Below are 26,443 nucleotides of genomic sequence, written 5' to 3'. Positions count from 1 at the left end.
GCTTCTCGCCGCTGACGCCCGCCCGCCCCCCGATCTGCGCCCCCGATCCACCCCTTTCTTCAGCTCCTCCCGCAGTGGTGGCTGCAACGGCGGCGAGCGCTTGGAAAAAACCTTCTCGCAGCAGAGGTCGGTGAAGCTTCTTTGAAATGTTGGGGCTGCGTGCGCGCATGCGCATGCGCACGTGCTCCCCATCCCCCTGCCAGCCCACCCGGAACATTTAAAATAATAAAAAGCTTTGCCGGCCTCCGCAGAGAAGAAAGGGAGAGAGAGAACAAGAGAGAGAAAGAAAGGAAGAGAGAGAAAGAGAGAGATAGCAAGAGAGACAGAATGAGAGAGAGAAAGAAAGAAAGAGACAGCAAGAGGGGGGAAGGAGGGAGAGGGAAAGAGAGCAAAAGAGAGAGGAAAGAAGGAAGAGAGAAAGAAAGAGATAGCAAGCGAGACAGAATGAGAGAGAGAGAACGAGAAAGAAAGAAAGAGAGTCAGCAAGAGGGGGGAAGGAGGGAGAGAGAAAGAGCAAAAGAGAGAGGAAGGAAGGAAGAGAGAAAGAAAGAAAGAGATATCAAGAGAGACAGAATGAGAGAGAGAGAGAAAGAGAAAGAAAGAGAGAGAGTCAGCAAGAGGGGGGAAGGAGGGAGAAAGAGCAAAAGAGAGAGGAAGGAAGGAAGAGAGAAAGAAAGAGATAACAAGAGAGACAGAATGAGAGAGAAAGAGAAAGAAAGAAAAAGAGAGAGAGAGAGACAGCAAGAGTGGGGAAGGAGGGAGAGAGAAAGAGAGAAGAAGGAAGGAAGAAAGAAAGAAAGAAAGAAAGAGGGATGGAGAGAGAGAGAGAGAAAGAAAGGGAGGAAGATAAAATTTTTGTCCAAACTTTCCCCCCCCCCCCCCGCTCAATGTTCCCCAGGATTTTGAAAATGTAAATAATGTGCCGCGGCTCAAAAAAGGTGGGGAAACAATGGACTAGATGACCTGCAAGGTCTCTTCCAATCAGTTAAATATCTGGTTCAACAGTAGAGCCAGGTGGCGCAGTGGTTAGAATGTAGTATTGCAGGCTAATTTTACCCACTGCCAGCAGTTCGATCCTGACTAGCTCAAGGTTGACTTCCCTCCTTTCAAGGTTGATAAAATGAGAATCCAGATTATTGAGGGAGTATGTTGACTCTATGAATCTCTTAGAAAGGCCTGTAAAGCATTATGAAGCAGTATATAAGCCATTGCTATTGCTGTAAAGTGGATCTAGGTGTGGTGGACAACAGCATACTGTATTTTTGAAGCATAAGATGCACCTTTTTATCCCCTCAAAAGGTGAAAACTTGGGTGCATCTTTTACATTGAATGTAGCCCCACCCAGATACCCCCATTCTTTGGTCTCTGCTTGCCAGCAATTTACCTCTTCACAGCAAACAACAGCAGAGCCTGCTTAGCACAAACCACTGATTATCTGCCTCCCAACATTCAACTGATTGATTGACGTTGCTGGTAAGCCCACCTGCTAAATTGAGAGTGAAACTAAAACTGCAGGGAGGCAAATTGCTGTAGAATGAGCTGAAGCTGGCTGTTTTTTGCTGCAAGTCAATAAGTCAATAACTATAAATGCCTACAGAATGTTCAAATTATTAGACTTCTTTTTAAAAGACTGCTTTATTATTAACAAAATGAAGAAGCTTTTTAAAATAAATGCTTGATCTGAAGAGGCCCAGTGCTACTGTATCTTCTTTTAAATAGCAATGCTCCCAGCTTTTACCAGCTTGCAAGCTCTTCCATTGTTACTCTCTACCAATAATATTCTCCAAACCCTGTCTTTGTAGGGGTTTTTTCCATAGCTTTACTTGCTCCGAATGTTTCTTTCCAGCCCATACCAGGTGCTAACAATATTCCCAGCTCTTACCAGCTCTTTCATTGTTAACTCTCTGCAAAGAAGAATGTTTTCTAAGCCCTAAGTCTTTGCATGGTTTTTTCCATAGCTCTACTTGATTCGACTGTTTCTTTCCAGGTGCTAATGATGTTCCCAGCTCTTAATGGCTTGCAAGCTCTTTCATTCTTACTCTCTCGGAATAAAGATTTTGTTAAGCCCTAACCAGGGGATAAAATAATGTGCAGATGTTGACCAGATTAATACCTGGTAAACAGATTCTTTTCCCAAACTGCCTCCCCAAAAACTAAGGTGTGTTTTATACTCTGAAAAATATGGTACTCTGCTCTTAGTGTAAGATTTAGTGATTATTTCTCATAAATTAAGGTCCTCTAAAGTTGGAAATGTTGTAGTTATAATTATTGCCAGTGGGTGGCATCAGACAAATAGTATAACTTTAAACATAGAAAATGATATTTTTTTTTTTAAAAGACACCTTACAGTTACAGGTATCATCCAGTAGTTAGCTGATCTAAAGAAAAAAAAATCCCATTATTTATCCGGATCTTTCATATAACAGATTATCTATGTTGTAACCTGTCTTATCCAAAATATAAAAATTGGTATCAGTACATGGTGGATCACATTCAGTTTGAGATTATGGATAAAAGGATGAATTCGGCCAATGAAACTAATCTGTGGAAACTGATGGGACGATGGGACAAGGTAAGAGGATATGTGGTCAGTAGAATTCGAGATCAAGGTATAAAAAATAAATTAGAATTACTTTATAATATGTAAATAGATATATTGCTCTTAACTTAAGATGCAGCAAGGCAGGCCATACCAAAATCTTTCACTTTGTTTGTCTTGGATGGCTAGGTGGATCTGCCCTTGGGTAGACAATGGCACAGTTGAGATATGCCCCCTTTCAGTGGCAGTCAGACCCAGATGCAGCCTAGGTGATCTGCCCTTAGAACTCTCCCCAACCTATCTATCCCTGTCAGCAGCAGCAGCAGCAATACCACTGTCCCTACCTAAGACGGAGCTCGTTTAATGGCGCTGGAACGCGTGGCCCTGCCTTTTATACAGGTAGGGTCAGGTGTTCCACCGGGCCAATCACAGCCATGTGTCCGGCTGGCCAACCACTGGCATGCAGGACGCATGGCCAATCACAGCCGGTCCTTGCGTTTCCTGCCTGGATACAGCATGGCTCCGGCTTACAACATGGCTCTTGATTGGCATATCACGGAGTTCGTTTGAACACCGAACCTGAACACGGACTTTAAAAAAAGTCTGGGTTCGGGTTCAGTATGCCGAACACCACAAAGTTCTGCACGGACCCGAACTATGAAAGTTCAGTTCGTCCAAATATACTCTTAAGTTAAAATGGTATATAGAAAAAATGCCCCCATTTTGGTGGAGGAGTATGAATGCTGTTTGGTGATGGGCACTTTGAGCATTGAGCACATTGTTATGTGTTGTGTGAATGTTTTATTATTACTATAAAAACCAATTAAAAAAACTTTATAATTTAGACCCAGGGGCGTGCATAAGCGCACCATTGTACCTACCGTCCCTGTCCTATTGTCTTCTTTTGTTTCTTTTTATCATTACTTATCTAATGTTTTATTTGTACAAATTACCACGCTATCATTGTTTGACAAATAAATAAAATAAACTTGAAATAGAAGCTTGCAAAAGAAGACACAGGGAAATATCTATCCAGAATAGAAACAAAGAAGATTGACAGCACAAAAAGACCCCATGGTCCATCTAGTCTGCCTTCATACTATTTCCTGAATTTTATCTTAGGATGGATCTATGTTCCACGCCTGCTGGAAGTTTGTTCCAAGCATCTACTATAACTGCAGAGGATACAGATTGCAAGGCATGAAATGCACCACTAGTGCCCAGTAGTTTTACAAATATTTTTGCTCAATTATAGACAGGACACTTGATCATAATTTAGAAGACACTATTCTAGGCATTAATATAGTGCAGGAGTCTCCAACCTTGGCAACTTTAAAACTTGTGGACTTCCTCCCAAAATTCTGGGAATTGAAGTCCACAAGACCATCTCATTCAGGCCAATTGGCTCAGTAGTGTGAGCTAGACCAGGGGTACTGCACAACTTTTCAGTACCGAAAAGCAACCCTGAAATATCATTCCATCCAGATCTTCTATCGTTAATTTAAATTCCATAAATTTGTCCGGCACTGAGCCTTGCCTTCATGCAGACTTTTCATCTTTTAGGTGGTCATTTAAATGTAGGGAGCTACTGCATGCAAGATAAGAGATTGAGATTGAGAATTTAAAAGATAATCTCTGCCTCCGCACTGCTGCAGATGTCAGATTGCTAAAAATCAACACAAATGGCTACAAGAAATTATGCATGTAACAGTAGAATTCACACCAGAGCTTTTCCTACTGGGAATTTTCAAAAAAGATTATAACAAGGGCTAAAAATATCTGATATTATACATAATGACTGCAGCCAGAATTTTGCCCAATTTTGGAAAAACACTGAGATACCTCCAGAAAAAGCAATAATTAATAAAATTTTGATTGCTCCAAGATGGACAAACTCACATTGGAATTAAGAGGTCAAAAAGAATCAGAATGCTATCAAACATGGGAGCAATACAGTGAAGGGCTACCAAAAGTTTTACTACCATACTGTCGGCGTGGCTAATGCAAGATGCCCTGCATTTTCTCTCAACATCTTTCAGTGCAAATTGGGTGCCCTGGGGTGGAGCTCCATTTTTGCTACCCCACTGCATCCCCCCCCCCCGGTCTGGGCAGTAGTCCATCCCTGGAGAAATGGTACAAATGGATGGAATTAAGAAAAATAAACAGAAAACCCATAAGTGACAGTCAGAGTTAATAGTACAGTGTTCCCTTGACTTTCGCGGGAGATACGTTCCAAGACCCCCTGCGAAAGCCAAATTTCCGTGAAGTAGAGATGCTCCCTTTCTTTCCTTCCTTCCTCCCCCTCCCTCCTCCATTTCTGGTTTTACTTAACCCCAGAACCCACAGGGGCAATGGGGTGGCAACCAGGGGGCTTTGCTGCGCTCGCTGCTGCGGCGGCGGGCACCAGTAAGGCTCGGCTTCAATTGAAGCGTACCAATGCTCCAAGAATTAAAGCGGTGGGATCGGAAGGCTGGGGCGGAAACGGAGTTTTATTTAAAGAAGCAGGACCACTGAGGTGGAGGGGGGCAGTAGGAGAGGTAAAACGCACAGCAGCCCCAGAAAACCCTTGGTGTGAAAAAAAACCATGGAGTATTTTTTAAATAATATTTTTTTGAAAAACCACGGTATAGACTTTTCGCAAAGTTCGGACCCGTGAAAATCGAGGGAACACTGTAATGGAAAATGTATACAGTGTTCCCTCGATTTTCGCGGGTTCGAACTTTGCAAAACGTCTATACCGCGGTTTTTCAAAAATATTAATTAAAAAATACTTTGCGTTTTTTTCCATATACCACGGGTTTTCCCGCCTGATCACGTCATATGACATCACCAAACTTTTGTCCGCCTTTAATAAATATTTTTTTTAATAAACTTTAATAAATAAACACGGTGAGTAATAATCTAAATGGTTGCTAAGGGAATGGGAAATTACAATTTAGGGGTTTAAAGTGTTAAGGGAAGGCTTGTGATACTTACTGTTCATAGCCAAAAATACTGTATTTACTTCCGCATCTCTGCTTTGCGGAAATTCGACTTTCGCGTGCAGTCTGGGAACGCATCCCCCACGAAAATTGAGGGAACACTGTATATAGAAATCCTACAATTGTAAATAGTAATATACAATTACCGTAAATTGATTGATGTCCTCAGTTGTAAGTAATATTATTTAACTATATTGACTGATGTGTTAAAGAAATAATGTTTGAATGTAAATATTGTGATGAAAAAGATACGGGACTGATTATTTTTCTTTTGTTTATTAATCAATGCAGATATACTGAAAGTATATCTATGATATTGTTTTTTAAAATGCTATTTTAAAAAACAATAGTCTTTTTTTAAAAAAAAAAAAACCCAGGGTTTAATCTGTCACAGGAGAGTGGAAATGGCTAAAGAGGGAACCTACACAAAGCCTTCCTTGCTTTGTTCCACTCTCAGAAAGAGCTATCCAAGGTCCTGTTCACTTGCTGCCTTCTTCTGTCAAGGGCTTCTGTCTGGGTTCTTTGCTTATCTGTCCAGGTTTAATTGATTTGCTGTGAGTGGCACTTTCTTTCCTGGATTTCTGAGAATACTAGAATACAAAGGGGTCAAAGGATGAGGTACACATTGCTTCATTGATGAAATCTCCATGCCGTTCTATCAGAAGGCACTAAGCAAACTTCTCGTAAGAGTTCTGACCAATTGGAGTGAGCATTGAACATTTCTGTTGAAGTTGTGTTTGCATTTACCAGTTGGCTATTTCAGCCGTTATTACGTTATTCAACAATGGGCTTTGCCTTTCCGTACTGAGAGAATCTGTTTACACTTAGATTTAATAGATAGCAACTGTAGGAACCGGCTTCAGGGAAACTAAGGGTTAATATAAAAATAATGTCTACTCTTCCTTCCCTGAACAGGATTCTTGGGAACCTGGGCCAGGTTGGTTCTGGACCCAGGGAAGGGATTTTATTACCTTACATGCTAAGCACTGGGATTTGGGACATAAGGACAGTTTTGGACTTTGGCTGTTTCTGAGTAGCATGATTAAAATTTGCGACCTTCTATGACTCAAATGTTGGTTTTCTGTTACACAAAAACCCAGATTTTTCTCTTGCGTTACCTTGGGCATTGCAATGTGAAGGATAAGATGTGAAATCAGGTGGAATGACCTCCCTAAGGCAAACTGCACATTCCTTGGGGTTGAGGTATTATACTCTTTTTGAAACTTTATACTAACTTCAGCACCTGTTTAATGATCATATCATCCATGCTGAACTAAACCTGTGTCATTATGAAGAAACGCATGTGCCAAAGAATTGCAGTGCTGTTAGATCATTTGATGATAGTGTCTAACTCCACTATTCCCAGCCCCTTTGCTTCTCAAAGAACTGTCTCCAAAAGATTGATTTGTGCTATTACTAAGCTTAAAGTTATGAAGCCGAACTGTTTAGTTCATTGGTTGAAAGGCAGCAAATTTAAAGGCCTCCTCTACTGACGTGAATAGGGCATGCTTGGCTTAGTTCATTGCTTCTCAAATAGTTGAGCATGTACCCCCGGGTACATGCAGGGGGGCTGAATGACTTTGGAGAATGGGGTTTTTTTTAGCTGCAGGGAGTGGGACGCAATTCACAATACACAAAAATTACAAAAGCCTTTACATATTTATGCAAATGCAGGAAATAGTATAAGGGCACACTAGATGCACCATGAGGTCTTTTTCTGCCGTCAATCTTCTTTTTTTATGTTTCTATTTGAAATAAGGTTCTTTTTACATTGCCGTTTCTACATTATCCCCTTTTGTTTTACCATCTTCTCCTCTATCCATTTATAAAATTTCCCACATACAGTATAATATTCATTTCCTGTTTATTTTGCAATTCTAGTGTAATTTTATTCGTGTTTGCGTGTTCTAGTATTTCTCCGTACTGAAGGAGCGGGTCCAGCAGTCACATGGGTTGCTCATGTCCAATCCGGTGGAACTGAGCCTAGTGTTAAAAAAGCTTGCCGGATCCGCCCCTTCCCCAGAATTCGCTCAGTTCGCATATCCTGCGGTTGTATTGTGATAGCTCGTTCAACATTCTAACACCTTCCCTTCGATCTTTTCCTTCAAGAGTAGTAAGAATTGTTTTATCTTTATTATTTACTTGCACTAATAGCGCCAGCCGTCTGTGGCTCGGCTTTTTTCCTTGGAGAAGTTGCGGTTTCGTTTTCCCCCGGCGGTTTGCCGGTTACGATTCCTGCTGCCGCTTGTGGATTCTTTTAATCCTTTGGCCTGGAGGTTTTGGTGCAAGTATTGATTTATTGATTCCTTATTGTATTACTATTAAAGGGCTTAAAATAATACCTCCTGCGGAGTGAGACGCTTCTAGTCTCCTGGACTTAGTCGATCGCTTCTCCTTTAAGAATTCTATTACGGAGCGATTTTTTTCGGCGCGAAGGCCTTCGCGCCCTTTTTTAAAATTTAGGCCTCTCGTGTTGGCCTCCTGCCAGCCGCGTAGGCCTCAGTCCACCGCGTGGATCCCGGAGTGGGCTTTGGGACGCCCAGGCTTAATTCTCCACCGGCTAAGCCTCCAACCAGAGTGCCTTGGTTTACTTTAATTTAAAAGTTTAGGGAGGCTGGCCCCGCTGGATTTGGGGACACGAACTCTGGGTTTGCCCAGATTGACCTCAAGTCTCAGCAGCTCCGAGGCCTCGGAGCAGGATCCATTCCTCTTGGGAAGTCCTTGAAATTCTTCTCCCTAATTATTCAGTTATTGGCTCAGCCTTGTCTTCTGTTAATTGTCAGACTATGGCTACTTTTCCCAAGAGAGGCACAACTAAAGGTCCCAGAGAGGCCAGGCCTACAGGCGATGAGATTACTAGTATTCCCCAGGCCTCCTCCTCCTCTTCTCCAGGGGCCCGCCCCTCGACCAAGGTCACCAGGGCTGAGAAGAGAAGGGACCTAGCCCTACAAAGAATCCATGACAAATCAGCAAAACGTTTGAAAGTACAGGCCCAAGTACTCAATAGTCAAGACCCCCCAGAGGCTTCTAGTCTGCCTCCTTCTGGGGTCCCTGTGTTATCTCTGGATGAGCCAAACCTAGACAGACCCCAGCCTAACCTATGGGGAATAGGTCCAGAGGAACCAGATATTATTGAAGATTCCCCCCAGCCAGGATCCTCCCAGGCCTTCAGGAATTCTTCTGCCATTCCTGCTGATATTTCTAATTTACCTCCTGAATTCCAATCTATTTTTTCTGTGTTGTCCAAGGCCATTGATGCCAAACTCTCTACCATCAATGAGCTTTCCCTACCTCCTCCTCTTCCTCGTCCCTCCCGCCCCTTGGGTTCTTCCCCAGCGGTTAGAGCTCCTATTCAGGATGATTCAGATTCCTCTCAGGACGAATATGAGGATATGGAGGAGGATGAGGATCCCTTTCAAGGCCTCTCAGATGATGAGGAATCCCAAATAAAGTTTCCTTCTCCAATTACTATTTTTCCTTCTCAATTGTTCAAATCTCTCCTCCTCAAAGCTAGAATTTCTACGGGATTAGCGGCCCAGGAGAAACAGGCCTCCACATCCACTGATCCCCCGGAGGAAAATTTACCTTACTTCACAGAGGAACAGGAGGATAATGAGGTAATTCCTATGCCTAAATTGTTTAAAGATGCTTTACTTAAACAGTGGGATTTCCCAGCCTCTGGCCTTAACCCCTCTACCAAGGATAGAAAATTGTACAAACTTTCCTCTTCCTATGAGGAGCTCCTGTCTTTTCCTAAACCGGATGAACCTGTCAAGATCCTTCACTCGGCGGCGGCTGTGCCAGGCGAAGCAGGGGAAGTCCTTCGCCCAGAGGACAAGCGGATTGAACAAATGCTCAAAAGAGGATTCACCGCAGATTCCTGGGCCATTAAAAGTTCTGCAGCGGCTTCTTTTTTCTCCAGAGCCATGCTTCTGTGGCTTCGCCAACTTCAACAGCATATTCCTCCCGATGATTTGAGAGGTCAACAAGACTTCAACAAGGTCTTTGCAGCTGCCCAGTACGTGGCCGATGCCACCTTACAATCTACTAGATTCTCTGCTAAGTCTATTGCAGCTTCTACAACGGCAAGAAGACTCCTATGGATTCGCCCTTGGCAAGCGGGAGTACGCCAGAAGTGGCAGTTATCCCAGGGACCCTTAAAGCGCGACCTTCTTTTCGGTGATCTTCTGGATCCACTCCTCACGGAAACCACGGACAAGAAGAAAGTTTTGGGTCCAACTACCAAAAAGGCTACCAAAACGCAGTCCTTTCGTCGCCCAGGGCGCCAGCAAGACCAAGCGGCTTCCTATCAGAGATCTCCAGGTCAGTATTCCCCTCGCTTTCATTCCCAAAGTAGGAACCCCAGGGGCAGAGTTTTTCGCTTCCAAAGGGGAGCGTCATCTAACAGGGCTTCAAAGAAACCTAGATGGTAATTTTTCTTCTATTCCCATAGGGGGTCGCCTAGCCCATTTCGCCTCTAATTGGCGTCTCACTTCCAAGGACCCTTGGGTCATTGATACGGTTCAAACTGGCCTCCTGTTAGAGTTTATTTCTCCCCCCCCAAAACGTTTTATTTCTTGCCCTTCTCCCAGGTCCTCCTCAGATTGTAACCGTATGGAGGAGGCCATTTCTCACTTATTGTCCATCAGAGCCATTCAACCGGTTCCTGCCGGTCAGAAGGGCCTAGGTTTTTATTCCATTCTATTTATGGTTCCAAAGTCCTCCGGAGGTTGGAGAGCGATTTTGGATTTAAAGAAGCTGAACCTATTCATCAAATATAGAAAGTTTAAGATGCACTCCTTATCTTCTATTTTGGCCGCCATCCACACGGGAGATTTCATGGCCTCTTTAGACCTTACTGAGGCCTACCTTCACATTCCTATAGCCAAATGCCACAGAAAATTTTTACGTTTTTCCTTTCAAGGCAGGCATTTCCAGTATAGGGCGATGCCATTTGGCCTTTCCTCGGCCCCTCGGGTCTTTACAAAGCTCTTGGGGTCCCTGGCGGCCTATATCCGGGCGTCTCCCATCCACATTTTATGTTATCTTGATGATATTTTGATTCATGGGAACTCCCTAGAGAAAGTGAAAACAGACCTTTCTATCACCATGTCAGTCCTTCAGGACCATGGATTTTCCATCAATTTTGATAAAAGTCATCTCCAACCGTCCACATCCATATTACACCTGGGATCCATTATTAATTCAGAATCCTCCCAGGTGTTTCTCTCTCCCGAGAGAAAATTCAGTATAGGGGAGTTAATTTCTGGCATTTTATCAAAGCCTTCAGTATCCATAGTAATCTTGTCTTCCCTTTTGGGGAAGATGGTGTCATGCATAGGCATCATTCCCTGGGCGCGCCTTCATGCTAGGGAACTTCAGTGGCTCCTATTACCCTTTCAGAGATCGGGGCACAGCAACTCAAATCGTCGCATTGTCATCCCACCAATGGTTCGCAGATCCTTCAAGTGGTGGAAGTCTCCGGCCATGGACAAAGGATCCCCGTTCAGGTGCCCGGATCAATTTGTCATCACCACAGATGCCAGTCTATCGGGATGGGGAGCCCACGCCCAGGGGATGATAGCCCAGGGCACGTGGTCCCCGGAGGAAGCTTCCAAGCCAATCAATTGGCTAGAGTTAAGAGCCGTCTCCCTGGCTCTGAAGCAATTCTCTCCTCGCATCCCCAACCGGCACGTTCTCATTCTCACCGACAACATTGCCACGAAAAGCCATATCTGCAGACAGGGGGGCACGAGATCCAAGGCTCTCATGAGGGAGGCCCTCAAGTTAGGCCTTTGGGCGGAAAAACATCTTCGGTCGCTCCTAGCCGACCACATCTCGGGGAGCCTCAACGTCCAGGCGGATTGGCTATCTCGAGCAACGTTAGACCCAGGAGAGTGGAACCTCCATCAAGACCTGTTCCATCAAATCAGCCTCAGGTTCGGTCTACCAATCCTGGATCTCTTCGCGACCAACGCGAACGCCCAACTCCCTCGCTTCTTTTCCAGATTTCCATCCCCGGGAGCGGAAGCAATCAATGCCCTCCGGAGCCCCTGGCCTCCAGGCCTACTTTACGCATTCCCTCCAATTCCAATTCTCCCGGACGTGATTCACAAGGTCCTCACCGAGAGGGCCCGGGTAATCTTAATCGCCCCTCATTGGCCCCGCCGGCCCTGGTTCGCGGATCTCCAACAGTTGTCCATCCAGGACCCTTGGCGACTCCCCGTTTCGGCGGATATGCTGCGGCAGGGGGCCTCTTTCCATCCAGACCCGGAGTGGTTCCACCTCACCGCCTGGCTGTTATCAGGAGAGACTTAGAACTGCGTGGTCACGACCCCGATACAGTGGAGGTCATTTTGAAGGCCAGGAGGGCCTCGACCAATCGAATCTACGACCACACGTGGTCCAAGTTTCACCAGTGGTGTCTACAGGAAGGCATCTCTCCCCTGTGCATTCCCATTCACAGAATCATTTCCTTCCTTATGCAAGGTTTCCATAAAGGACTTTCCACCAGCACCCTCCGGCGTCATCTGGCAGCCATTTCATCTGTCCTAGGGGGCCCCCGCAGACAGCCTCTCCGATCCTTCCCAGCAGTTCAGGAATTCCTCAAGGGCATAGCCAACCTCAGACCGTCCAGGGTCCACAGGTATCCATCCTGGGATTTGCCACGGGTTCTCCATTCCCTCACGCAGGCACCATACGAACCCTTAAAATCGGCGTCCCTCAGGTACCTATCCTTTAAAGTAGCATTCCTGGTGGCTATTACCTCTGCCCGACGCATTTCGGAGCTGGCTGCCCTCTCAATCAGGCAGGACCTTTGTCAATTCCATCAAGACAAGGTAGTCTTGCGACTGGACCCCACCTTCTTACCCAAGGTCAGTTCCATGTTCCACAGAACTCAGGATATTGTTCTACCTTCTTTCTCCCTCCAACGAGACCATCCTTTGGCAATTAGATGGCACACCCTGGATCTCATTAGAGCGCTGAGAATCTATATCCAACGCACAGGACCTTTTCGGAGGTCAGAAGCACTTTTTATAGCCTATCACCCCAGAGTCATGGGGGCCAAAGTGTCTTCAACAGTAATAGGCCGTTGGATCAGAGGGACTATATCTAAGGCCTATGAGTCGGCCTCCCTCTCAGTTCCAAGGAACATCACAGCGCATTCCACCAGGAGCGCAGCCACCTCGGCCGCTTGGGCGACTCAAGCCCCGTTGGAGGAGGTCTGCAAAGCAGCCACTTGGGCCTCGCCAAACTCCTTCATCAGGCACTACAAGATTGATTCTTACGCTTCAGCGGACGCTGCCTTCGGCAGAAGGGTACTCCAATCCGTTATCTCACACGATAGCAATCTAATCCCACCCTAGGGACCATCTATTGGGTATGTCCCATGTGACTGCTGGACCCGCTCCTTCAGTACGGAGAATAGGCGTTGATTGCTTACCTGAACGCCTCTTCTCGTACAGTGAGCGGGTACAGCAGTCACTTCCCGCCCTTGTATGTGTCTTCTTTTCCTTCCTATAACTTTTCTTCCTTTAACTATGAGAGTTGAACACTATAGAGCTTCACAGCTGAGCCTAGTCTATGGATTCGCGAATTCTGGGGAAGGGGCGGATCCGGCAAGCTTTTTTAACACTAGGCTCAGTTTCACCGGATTGGACATGAGCAACCCATGTGACTGCTGTACCCGCTCACCGTACGAGAAGAGGCGTTCAGGTAAGCAATCAACGCCTATTTTCTAATTACCAGTTGGTTCTGTTGGTATAATTAATTTTTTCCAGTTCTGTGTGTAGCTCAGTCTTGCCGCTTTAAGTATTTAAGAAGAGATTGGACAGCCATTTCTCTGAAACAGTACAGAGTCTCCTGCTTGAGCAGAGGGTTTGACTAGAAGACCTCCAAGGTCCCTTCCAGCTCTATTCTGATTGATTGAGAAGAGTTTCATTGCTTTTGTCATCTGTTTGACATGTTACTGGTGGTTACCTATCATTGTGTTGGTGCTTGTCCATTGTGGACTTTCCCTTTGCAGAACAGGTTGACGATGGTTGTAATTCCAGGTGTAGCTGCACTCCCCTCCAAAGGGGGCCGTGTGTTGGTATTCCTTCTGCAGGAATCTCCACTTCCTGCTTCGTACCATCTTATGTTGAGCCCCACATGGGTTTTCAGAAGGAAGCATTAGATATGAGGTTAGGTCAGAGATCAAAAACATGGAGCTGAGCGATAGGTGGCAGGATCTCATTTTTTTTCTTACAAAACTATTTCTCTGAATTGTCCTTTGAAGTCCAAATTTAGTAGTTTCAAACAAATTAGAAAATTTAAAACTATAAAAATTAATACGAGGGTCGCCCAGAAAGTAATGCACCACATTTTTTTTCTCAGCCTACAGTAATAGTACGAATACGAAACTTTAGATATACATTATTTGAAGTGTCAGGAGTGCGAGTGTATATTTTGCATTTTTTCAGACAGATAGTGTAGCTGCAACTGTGTTTCAGAATGGCGCCTGTAAGTGATGTACGTTACAAGCAGCGTGTCATCATTGAATTTCTCACTGTGGAGAAAGAAACTGTTGGGAACATTCACAAACGTTCGTGTACAGTTTATGGAGAATCTGCAGTCAACAAAAGTACGGTTAGTTACTGGGCAGAGGGTGAGGCCATTATGAAGGCAAAGAGATGATTCGCACACTGCAGAAATGGCTTTGTGACCCGAACAAGGAGTGGTACCGACAGGGCATACACACCGTTGTGTCTCATTGGAGGGAGGCCATAGAACGGGACAGAGATTACATGGAAAAATAGGGAGTGTAGAAGAAACATCATTCTTTCTTGTGTGTAATTTCTTTGTATTCGTAATTGAATTTCTCACTGCAGAAAAAGAAACTGTTGGGAACATTCACAAACATTACACACAGAAGTGTGACAGCCGTGGCTGGCCATCCCGAACGCTGCAACTCTTGGAGCTCTGCCGAACTGTCTTCTAATGGCCTCCCCCTCTGTGCCCAGTAACTAGCCATACTTCTGTCGACTGCAGATTCTCCATCAACTGTACACAAACGTTTGTGAATGTTTCCAACAGTTTCTTTCTCCATAGTGAGAAATTCAATGACGACATGCTGCTTGTAACGTACATCACTTACAGACGCCATTTCAAAATACAGCTGCAGCTACACTATCTGTCTGAAGAAATGCAAAATATACACTCACACTCCTGACAATACAAATAACGTATACCTAAAGTTTGCATTCTTACCATTACTGTAGGCTAAGGAAAAAAATGTGATGTATTACTTTCTAGGTGATCTTCATATCAATAGAATACTTTAAAAATAGAAATGTGGACATTTATTCCAAATTATTCATAACAGAACAGTTTTAATATCCTGCTAAAAATATTTTGATTCCCTTTGTGTGACTCTTTAAACTGGTGGCAATATAATTATCAGTTTTTCATTCCCCCCCCCCCCCGACCTCTCATAGGTCTCGTGTTTATTCAATATCACAACTGCTTCTCTGGAAATCGAGCTGGATGTAGTTTGGCTGCTGCTCTTACATTTTAATTGTCAAAGTTGCTAATTTTAGCAATGTGCATTATTTGTTTTTCCAAACTGCCTTAAGTGAATTATTTGTGCTGTGCTGGCCCATGCTGACTTCTGCCCTTCTTCTCTTAGATGGCCTGGCTGAATTTCTTCTCCCCCGAGGAGAGGCCCCTCTTTAAAGAAGAAAGCCACCACTTGCGCAGAAACAAAAGAAGCAAGAACAGCGAAGGATCAGAAAGTGAGTTGGCATCCTTTAGATTGTCTCCCAACAAATGGGGTCCTACATCAAAGATTAAGAATAGAATAGAATAGAATTCTTTATTGACCAAGTGTGATTGGACACACAAGGAATTTGTCTTTGGTGCAGATGCTCTCAGTGTACATAAAAGAAAATATAAGCTTGTCAAGAATCATAAGGTACAATATTAATAATAGTCCATGCAAAATAAGGAAACCAATCATATTAGGAACCAGTCAATATAAATAATAAGGATTCAAGCAACAAGTTACAGTCCTGCAGTCAAAAGTGGGAGGAGATGGGTGATGGGAACAATGAAAAGATTAATGGTAATAGTAATAGTAAATAGTTTGACAGTGGTGAGGGAACTATTTGTTTAGCAGAGTGATTACATTTGGGAAAAAATGTTTTTGTGTCTAATTGTTCTGGTGTGCAGTGCTATATAGCGACATTTTGAGGGTAGGAGTTGAAACAGTTTATGTCCAGGATGTGAGTGGTCAGTAAATATTTTCCCCACCCTCTTTTTGACTTATTTATTTATTTATTTATTTATATATTGGATTTGTATGCCGCCCCTCTCCGTAGACTCGGGGCGGCTAACAACAGTGGTAAAAACAACATGCAACAATCCAATACTAAAACAGCTAAAAACCCTTATTTTAAAACCAATCATACATGCAAACATACCATATATAAATTGTAGAGGCCTAGGGGGAAAGAATATCTTAGTTTCCCCATGCCTGATGACAGAGGTGGGTTTTAAGAAGCTTACGAAAGGCAAGAAGGGTGGGGGCTATTCTAATCTCTGGGGGGAGTTGGTTCCAGAGAGCCGGGGCCACCACAGAGAAGGCTCTTCCTCTGGGTCCCGCCAAACGACATTGTTTAGTAACGGGACCCGGAGAAGGCCCACTCTGTGGGACCTAACCGGTTGCTGGGATTTGTGCGGCAGAAGGTGGTCCCGGAGATAATTTGGCCCGGTGCCATGAAGGGCTTTATAGGTCATAACCAACACTTTGAATTGTGACCGGAAACTGATTGGCAACCAATGCAGACTGCGGAGTGTTGGTGTAACATGGGCATATTTAGGGAAACCCATGATTGCTCTCGCAGCTGCATTCTGCACGATCTGGAGTTTCCGAACACTTTTCAAAGGTAGCCCCATGTAGAGAGCATTACAGTAGTTGAGCCTCGAGGTGATGAGGGCATGAGTGACTGTGAGCAATGAGTCCCGGTCCAGATAGGGCCGCAACTGGTGCACCAGGCGAACCTGGGCAAACGCCCCGCTCGCCACAGCTGAAAGATGTTTCTCTAATGTGAGCTGTGGATCGAGGAGGACGCCCAAGTTGCAGTATACAGGTCCTCAATGGAAGGAAGGTTGGTAGCAATTGTTTTTTCTGCAGTTCTGATTTTCCTCTGAAATCTGTGTCGGTCTTGTTGGGTTGCAGAACCAAACCAGACAGTTATAGAGGCACAGATGACAGACTCAGTGATGCCTCTGTACAACTGGATCATCAGCTCCTTGGACAGTTTGAGCTTCCTGAGCTGGCACCGTTGATGACGTTTTTGATGTTAGGTGACCCATCTTTCCACCAAGCACTTGAGGGGATATATATGTCTAGTGCTTCCTTCTTCGTGGCCCTTCAGCCCACCCAGCCTTGTGAGTCTGGCTGGGCTGAGAGGAAGTGGCCAGCTGAAGATTGTTTCTGTGATTAAGCTGCTTTTTTTCTTCTCCCCCCTCAAATACCATTTCTGTCTGGAGCATCAAAACATCTTCCACCCAAACAATACAGGTTATACTCAACTTAAAACCATTTATTTAGTGACTGTCAAATGTTACAATGACTTTATGGCCATTTTTCACCCTTATGACCACTGTAGCATCTCCAGGGTCACATGATCAAACTCCAGACATTTGGCAACTGACTCATGTTTATGATGATTGCAATGTCCTGGCAGAGGTGGGCTGCTAAGGTGGAATGGTGACGGAATCCAGCACAATTATGCTACTGCACCTGGGCAGGTAGTAAAATCGCGCACGGACACGCAGGGGCACCATTGTGGGCAAAATATTATTAATTGTGAAATATTTTATCACTCTAATCAAAACCAGTGATTTTTCTTATATCATTTCTTAAAGTCTAACAAATGTTCCAGTGTCCTTTGCTAGCAACAGTGCATTACGGTTTAGTGTAAAAACCCAAAGAAATGACTTCCCTAAAATGGAGCAGGAATTACGAACCCATCATATTCATAATCTTTTTAAAGCCTTTTTAAAAAGAAGTGCCATGATCTAGGATCCATTGCAAGCAAACAGAACTGGAACACATCTAATGTTATGGCCTGCCCCCACCCTCCTTTTTTGTCTGTCTGAAGGGTTGATTTGATTTAAATCAAGTCAATTTAAAATCACAATTTAAAACATGATTTAAATCAGAAGTGAAAACACTTGATTTAAATAAACTCCTTCTCTGACCTGCTGTTGACTCACCGACAGTCCCAATATTGCAGAATATACAGAATATACAGCCTCATGCTGCATAACCAAGCTCCATTTTATGCTGAATAAACTATTATTATTATTAATGTATCTGAAATGGAAACTATGTTTAGTTAGATTTTTACTCCAAAAGCATTTTATTCAAATAAATTTGATAAAAATTAGAAATAATCTGATTTAAATTTCAAAAACCGTTAAAAAAAACCTGTTGTTTTTTATCCACCCTGTCTGTTTGTCTTTCTGTTTATCCCTATCTCTAAAATGAATCATGTCCACTTTTGGTTCCAAAAGATTTTAGTGCTTGCTCAGATGAGTAGTATTTCTGTCAACTTTTGTTAGTCGAGAGGTGAAGAAAGAAGAGACGCAAGACTTCACTCTGGCAAGCTTCAACCTGCTGTAAATAGACCTAGACACACTCAGGCATTGCACATTAACGCCAGCAGCTGTGCTGCTGTGATTGTGACTGCAGCTGATATGCAGAAACAGCCCTTTCGAGGGAAAAACACACCACTTTCTGGAATGACAGCTGGATTCCTCTCTTAGAACGCAGGTCCACCTTGTGGGATCTCCACAACAGCTGTGAGATCTCACCCTAACCCCCAACCATGAGTAGTGTTGTTGTTGTCATCAAACCAACCCAGGTTTGGGTTGAAAGAAGGCCATCTGAATTCCACCCAGATCTTGTGGATTTTGCTTGCTCTGGGCAGGGGTCACAGGTTGGGACCAGACATCCTACAGAAATGGATTAATAGCAATAGTATTTAAGAGTTATATACCACTCCACAGTGGTTTACAGTGCTCCCTGAATACTTATAATTTCTGGATGCAATTCAAAATGTTGGTAATAACCTATAAAGCCCTACATTGCATCAGGCCAGATTATCTATGGAACCTTCTACCACATGAATCCCAGCGACCTGTTAGGTCCCACAGAGTCGGCCTTTTCCAGGTCCCGTCAGTCAGACAATGTCGGTTGACGGGGCCTAGGGGAAGAGCCTTCTCCGTGGGGGCCCCAGTCCTCTGGAATCGGCTCCCTGCAGAGATTCATACTGCCCCCACCCTCTTCGCTTTCTGTAAAAGTTTAAAGACCTATCTGTGCCACCAGGCTTGGGCCGATTAGATTCCAGCCACCTGCTCGATGAATGTTATGTATAGTTGTTGTTTGACTGGGTATGATTGATTTTTTAAATAATACTGGGTTTTATAGACTAGTACATTTTGTTTTTTAAATTAATTGGATTTAGACAATTGTATTGTATTGTTCTTCTTTTTTATGTATTGTAATCTGCCCCGAGTCCTTGCAGAGGGCTGATGTATAAATCCAAACAAATAAACAAACAAACAAATAAGTATATAAAATGGTTATCCAACATCTGCTTAAAAAACTTCCAGTGTTGGAGCATTCACAACGTCTGGAGGCAAGCTGTTCCATTGATTAACTGTTCTCTCTATCTGGAAATTTCTCCTTAGTTCTAAGTTCCTTCTCTCCTTGTTTAGTTTCCACCCATTGCTTCTTGTTCTACCCTCAGGTGGTTTGGAGAATAGTTTGACTCCCTCTTCTTTGTGGCAACCCCTGAGATATTGGAAGACTGCTAACATGTCTCCCCTGGTCCTTCTTTTCATTAAATTAGCCATGCCCAGTTCCTGCAACTGTCCTTCATATGTTTTAGCCTCCAGTCCCCTAATAATCTTTATTGCTCTTCTCTGCACTCTTTCTAGAGTCCCAACATCCTTTTTGCATCGTGGCGACCAAAACCTAATGCAGTATTCCAAGTGTGGCCTTACCAAAGACTTATAAAATGGTATTAACCCTTCACGTGATCTTGATTCTATCCCTCTGTTGATGCAGCCTAGAACTGTGTTGGCTTTTTTGGCAGCTGCTGCATACAGCTGGCTCATATTTAAATAGTTGTCCACTAGGACTCCAAGATCCCTCAACAGTTACTACTGTTGAGCAATGTGCCGTATATACTGTACCTGCGCGTTTTGTTTTTCTTGCCTAAATGTAGAAGCTTACTTTTCATATCATCTGAATCACCTGACCATAGACTGTCCTATATCACCTGAAGCCAGAAGCAACATGACTGAGGGAAAATCTCCCAATGTTCAGAGAAGATTTAGAAGCAAAATACAGTGATCTCTCGATTTTCGCGATCTCGATCTTCGCGAAACGCTATATCGTGATTTTTCCCACCCGATGACGTCACTCTCTTCCTTTCTCATCTTTCTTTCTCTCTCTCTTTCTCTATCTTGCTTCTTCCTCTCTCACACTCTCTTCCTCCCTCTCTCATCTCTTTCTTTCCTTCTCTCTCTTTCTCTATCTCTCCCCCTCTTGCTCTTGAGCGGCGGGCGGCGGGCGAGCGGCGGGCGGGCAGCAGCGAGGAGCCGAAGATCGGGGTTTCCCCTTTGCGTGGGCGGCGGGGAAGACCCAGGGAAGGTTTCTTTGACCACCCAGCAGCTGATCTGCTCGGCAGCGCCGCAGCAGCGAGGAGCCGAAGATCGGGGTTTCCCCTTTGCGTGGGCGGCGGGGAAACCCCGATCTTCGGCTCCTCGCTGCTGCGGCGCTGCCGAGCAGATCAGCTGCTGGGCGGCTGAATAAACCTTCCCTGGGTCTTCCCCGCCGCCCACGCAAACTCCACCATCTGTGCATGCGTGGCCATGGAAAAAGGGCGCGCATGCGCAGATGGTGTTTTTACTTCCGCACCACTATATCGCGAAAAATCGAGTATCGCGAGGGGTCTTGGAACATAACCCTCGCGATACTCGAGGGATCACTGTACTCTGATGGGCAGTTTCCTTAGGGGAGGGTTGTCTCGTAGAGCCACAGGCCTTTGCAGGGGGAAACGTAACTGCTTTCCCTCAGAGTTCAGGGACAGAAGGAAAAGGGGGGACATGATCGAAACATTTAAATATGTTAAAGGGTTAAATAAGGTCCAGGAGGGAAGTGTTTTTAATAGGAAAGTGAACACAAGAACAAGGGGACACAATCTGAAGTTAGTTGGGGGAAAGATCAAAAGCAACATGAGAAAATATTTTACTGAAAGAGTAGTAGATGCTTGGAACAAACTTCCAGCAGACGTGGTAGATAAATCCACAGTAACTGAATTTAAACATGCCTGGGATAAACATATATCCATCCTAAGATAAAATACAGAAAATAGTATAAGGGCAGACTAGATGGACCATGAGGTCTTTTTCTGCCGTCAGACTTCTATGTTTCTATGTTTCTATAAAGTAAAACAATATATAGTTATAAACACAACAACAATGCTTAAAATCAATCATATACAAACTTTTCTTTTCTCATTACTCCTTCAATGGAGGCTCTTATCTCTCCCCGTGTAAAATTTTCTGTTAATTTTATACAATATTAGCAATTCTTAAAATTCTAAATTAATTTTTTCCCCTCACCGTCTTACTACAAAAGGTTACAACAATGTAAAGAATAATACAAACTCTTTTATCCAAATTTTAATCTTATATCCTATAGCTAATTAAAAATTCTCTCTCTATATTTATATGTATCTTTAATAAAAGAAACTAAAAGATACATCTGACTCCTCCCGAATCATCCCCACAGATGAGGTCGGGGACCATGTTCTGGGATGCTTCTATTTCTGGAATAATTTCATGAGGAGGCCTCTAGCAACTGATGGTCTTTGGGGACATCAAAATGGCCGCAAGGCAGTACCAGGTCCCCAGGGGCTCCTTACGTTCTGTACGGCAATGTTTCCCAACCTTGGCCACTTGAAGATATTTGGACTTCAACTCCCAGAATTCCCCAGCCAGCGAATGCTGGCTGGGGAATTCTGGGAGTTGAAGTCCAGATATCTTCAAGTGGCCATGGTTGGGAAACACTGCTGTATGGAACTATTGGGGGGCAGCCGTGAAGAGTTTGGGGAGGGGTGTCACCATTCTGCTGAGACTAGCTATGTTTCTTCATGACACCTCAACCAGGTGAGGCTGTGCGTGTCATGAACCGATGCCAAAATTCAGGAATGGGCTGGGCGGGAGCCAATAAGCAGAGGCTAAATCTGACAAGATGGAAGCTTGTGGGTGGATGCTTCCCAAACAGAGGCATCATCACGTCTGTCTCTTCTGAAAGAGGGTTGGGCTGCTTCGGAAGGAATGCAGCTCTCTGAAGGCAGCTCTCTGGAGTAGTACCGTATTTTTCGGAGTATAAGACACAACTTTTTCCTCCCTAAAAGAGGCTGATAATGTGGGGTGCGTCTTATACTCTGAATGTATTCCCCCCCCCCCCAGCCCTAACTAGCTGCTAACTATCATGCCCTCATCACCTCGAGGCTCGACTACTGTAACACTCTCTACATGGGGCTACCTTTGAAAAGTGTTTGGAAACTCCAGATCGTGCAGAATGCAGCTGCGAGAGCTATCATGGGCTTTCCTAAATATGCCCACCAACACTCCGCATTCTGCATTGGTTGCCGATTGGTTTCCGGTCACAATTCAAAGTGTTGGTTATGACCTATAAAGCCCTTCATGGCATCGGACCAGAATACCTCCGGGACTGCCTTCTGCCGCACGAATCCCAGCAACCAGTTAGGTCCCACAGAGTTATTATTATTATTATTATTATTTATTCGATTTGTATGCCGCCCCTCTCCGAAGACTCGTTGGCCTTCTCCGGGTCCCGTTGACTAAACAATGCCGTTTGGCGGGACCCAGGGGAAGAGCCTTCTCTGTGGCGGCCCTGGCCCTCTGGAACCAACCCCCCCCCCCAGATATCAGAGTTGCCCCCACCCTCCTTGCCTTTAGTAAGCTCCTTAAAACCCACCTCTGTCGTCAGGCATGGGGGAACTGAGATATTCCTTTCCCCTAGGCTTATAAAAAATTTATGCATGGTATGTCTATATGTATGATTGGTCTCTTAAATTGGGGTTTCTTTTTAAAATTAACTTAAATATCAGATTTGTTTATATTGTTTTATTACTGTTGTTAGCCGCCCCGAGTCTGCGGAGAGAGGCGGCATACAAATTTGATTAATAAATAATAAATAAATAAATAAATAAATCTTCCCAGCTATTACCTTGCAGGCACGGAGAAACAAGTGCGCCCGTATTTCGGCATGCATGGAAGCAAAAAACTGTGCCGAAACATGGGCACACCTGCATCTCTGTACATGATTTTTCTACCTGCCCAGGTGCAGTAGCATAATAGTGCTGGACTCTGCTAGCACTCGGAGCCACGGAGGCGAGCACACATCACCGTTCTACCTTAGCAGCCCCCCTCTTCAAACTCTTCAAACTTCTCCTTTCTGTTGTGAACTTAATTTAATTTAATTTTAATTTAATTTAATTTATTAGATTTGTATGCTGCCCCTCTCCGTAGACTCGGGGCGGCTCAAAACAATAATAATAACAATCTGACCTTGTAACAAATCTAATATTTAAAAAACATCTAAAAACCCGTCAATTAAAGCCATACAACACAAGGATACCATACATAAAACTATATAAGCCTGGGGGAGATATCTCAATTCCTCCATGCTTGGCGATACAGGTGGCTGTTAAGCAATTTATGAAAGACAAGGAGGGTGGGGGCAGTTCTGATCTCTGGAGGGGAGTTGATTCCAGATGGCTGGGGCCGCCACAGAGGAGGCTGTTCCCCTGGGACCCGCCAGACGGACAGATGGAATTGTCCTTGGGAGGCAAAACCCACAGTCACTCTGTCTTGTCAGGGTTGAGTTTGAGCTCGATGCCTCGCTTCCTAGTCAACAAATTTATCTGGAATTGCACAACTGTAGTTCTTTCACCAGGTTATTCTATTTTTCTTCAGGCATGTTCAGACAAATTGGTTAAATGCTTAGGTAATTTTATAATTGTCTGTATTCTTCTTTCCTCGGATATTTTGTCGTATTTTTTGCAGGGTTGGCTTTTTTTGCTCCATTTTTTAAAAATTCCATGGGAACGGGCCATGAGTTTTACAACGGGTCCTCTGTTTATTTTGATTCCTAGAAGTGAATCTAAGGAGTATGTCTGACATCTCGAGTTACTTATAATAACAACAAAGGTGGGATATAAACAAACAAATAAATAAACATTTCACTTGTCCCTAAAAAAAGGTTGCTCTGAATCACCCCAAAAAGCGCGGCCTGTAGGCAGAGCAATTTTAGCCCCTTTTTCTCTTGATTGTGAGGACCAAAGAGTCAAAAGATGAATTGTGCTGGACTCCGCAACCCCTCAGAGCCACGTGGGCGAGCACACATCACCGTTCCACCTTAGCAGTCAACCTCTGTCCGTGAAGTTCTGTGTGGATGTCGTGAACTGGAGGGGGATTGCCTCCTGGGTTTGTTGGGGCTCTATCACCTCTGGGGGTGATTCTTGCTCTGGCAGGAGACCGACGAGGACTACATTAAATTGCAAAATATAATTATAGAAGTATTTGTACTTTAGTTCCCTTAGTTCTTGTTTATATACTGAGTGCAGGAATGGAAGATTGAATTTTTATTCTTTATTCACCAGATGTCAATAGATATAGAGACAGCTCACATTAGAAAACCATCTCTCAGCTGTGGCGAGGGGGGCGTTTGCCCAGGTTCGCCTGGTGCACCAGTTGCGGCCCTATCTGGACCAGGACTCATTGCTCACAGTCACTCATGCCTTCATCACCTCGAGGTTCGACTACTGTAATGCTCTCTACATGGGGCTACCTTTGAAAAGTGTTCGGAAACTTCAGATCGTGCAGAATGCAGCTGCGAGAGCAGTCATGGGCTTACCCAGGTATGCCCATGTTTCACCATCACTCCGCAGTCTGCATTGGCTGCCGATCAGTTTCCGGTCACAATTCAAAGTGTTGGTTATGACCTTTAAAGCCCTTCATGGCATCGGATCAGAATATCTCCGAGACCGCCTTCTGCCGCACGAATCCCAGTGACCGATTAGGTCCTACAGAGTGGGCCTCCTCCGGGTCCCGTCAACTAAACAATGTCGGTTGGCGGGCCCCAGGGAGAGAGTCTTCTCTGTGGCGGCACCGACTCTCTGGAACCAACTCCCCCCGGAGATCAGAACTGCCCCTACTCTTCCTGCCTTCCGTAAACTTCTCAAAACCCACCTTTGCCGTCAGGCATGGGGAAACTAAACATCTCCCCCTGGGCCCGCTGAATTTATACATGGTATGCTTGTGTGTGTGTATGTTAGTATAGGGTTTTTTAAAAAAAACTTTTAATATTTTAATTAATTGGATTATGTATTGGATTGTTTTTTTCACTTGTTGTGAGCCGCCCCGAGTCTTCGGAGAGGGGCGGCATACAAATCCAAATAATAAATAAATAAATAAAATATGGGACGTGGTTTCAAACAACAGAAATATTTATGCACATCTATTTTTTTTTCTCTTCTAGGCCCAAGTCCTAAAAAGAAGAAAGGTAAGCTTGTTTTCTTCTATTTTTACGCACACACGTGCTGTAAACTCACATGTGATCTGGCCTATCAGTATTTTCCATTTCATCGTCCATCCAAAATCCAGTCGTCTGTTTTTGTGTATCTGATTTAGATGGCTGCTTAAATCGTGTTGCAAGCCAGACATTTGGCTTGAGACAAAGCAACATCCTTTGCTGGCCCAAAGCACTGGGGAACATCCCAGCCGTCAAAGGTTTGCCAAAGACTGACAGGGTTGGTGCTTTTGGGATTTCCAGCCAGCGTGGGGAGAGGAGAGGGGCTGGCACAGAGTACAGGTCCCCTCCAGATGTGAATGTAAGACACCAGCTGTCATTCCAGGCCCTTCGCCTGCCCTGTACACAGGAGAGCAGCAGCGGATTGGAAACGCCATCCTACATCATGCCTACTAGTGGGTTCTTACTGATATGGATAATTGCGCACAGCTATGCAGCTCTGGTGTGGAAGTGCAAATTCGAGCTAAATTTTGCTTCCTGAACCTGTGTAGGGAGCAAAATCTTGCGAGGGGACAAACGTGTGCACGAGATTTCAGAGAGATTTTTTGCTTCCATGCACGCTGCTTTTATTTTATTTTATTTCTTTATTTTATTTATTTATTTTATTTTATTTATTTATTGTATTTATTGTATTTATTTTATTTATTGTATTGTATTTATTTTATTTATTTTATTTATTTTATTTATTTTATTTATTTTATTTATTTTATTTATTTTATTTATTTTATTTATTTTATTTATTTTATTTATTTTATTTATTTTATTTATTTTATTTATTTTATTTATTTTATTTATTTTATTTATTTTATTTATTTTATTTTTATTATTTTTATTATTTTATTATTTTATATTTTATTTTATTTTATTTTAATATTATTTGACTGAAAGAGTAGTAGATGCTTGGAACAAACTTCCAGCAGACGTGGTTGGTAAATCCACAGTCACTGAATGTAAACATGCCTGGGATAAACATATATCCATCCTAAGATAAAATACAGGAAATAGTATAAGGGCAGACTAGATGGACCAGGAGGTCTTTTTCTGCCGTCAATCTTCCGTGTTTCTATGTGTCCACGAACCAGAACTTGCCTGCACGTGCCAGTATGGATTCTGTGTAATTGTGTTAGACCTGAAGTGGCAGCTAATTTTGCAGCAGAAGGCCCCTAGGAAGGATTAGAGAAAGCAGCTGGAGCATGTTTTTCCCCCCTGGGCTGTTTTTTTTCGGGTGGGTGGGAAGGAGGG

At 43.9% G+C, this 26,443-nt stretch overlaps 1 protein-coding gene across 1 annotated transcript in view; it reads left to right on the top strand.

Annotated features, from left to right (window-relative positions):
* EDA (ectodysplasin A) overlaps positions 1-26,443 on the top strand; it is an 80,450-nt gene that overhangs the window by 38,707 nt on the left and 15,300 nt on the right. The window contains exons 2-3 of the mRNA XM_070760139.1: positions 15,188-15,293; positions 25,151-25,174. Of these exons, the coding sequence (XP_070616240.1) occupies positions 15,188-15,293; positions 25,151-25,174 (130 nt within the window). The remainder of the gene's footprint in view (positions 1-15,187; positions 15,294-25,150; positions 25,175-26,443) is intronic.

The sequence above is a fragment of the Erythrolamprus reginae genome, chromosome 8, assembly GCF_031021105.1.
Source record: "Erythrolamprus reginae isolate rEryReg1 chromosome 8, rEryReg1.hap1, whole genome shotgun sequence".
In the NCBI taxonomy this organism is placed as follows: domain Eukaryota; kingdom Metazoa; phylum Chordata; class Lepidosauria; order Squamata; family Dipsadidae; genus Erythrolamprus; species Erythrolamprus reginae.
Note: the sequence above shows the minus strand (reverse complement) of the source record. Positions and strands in the feature narration are given on the sequence as shown.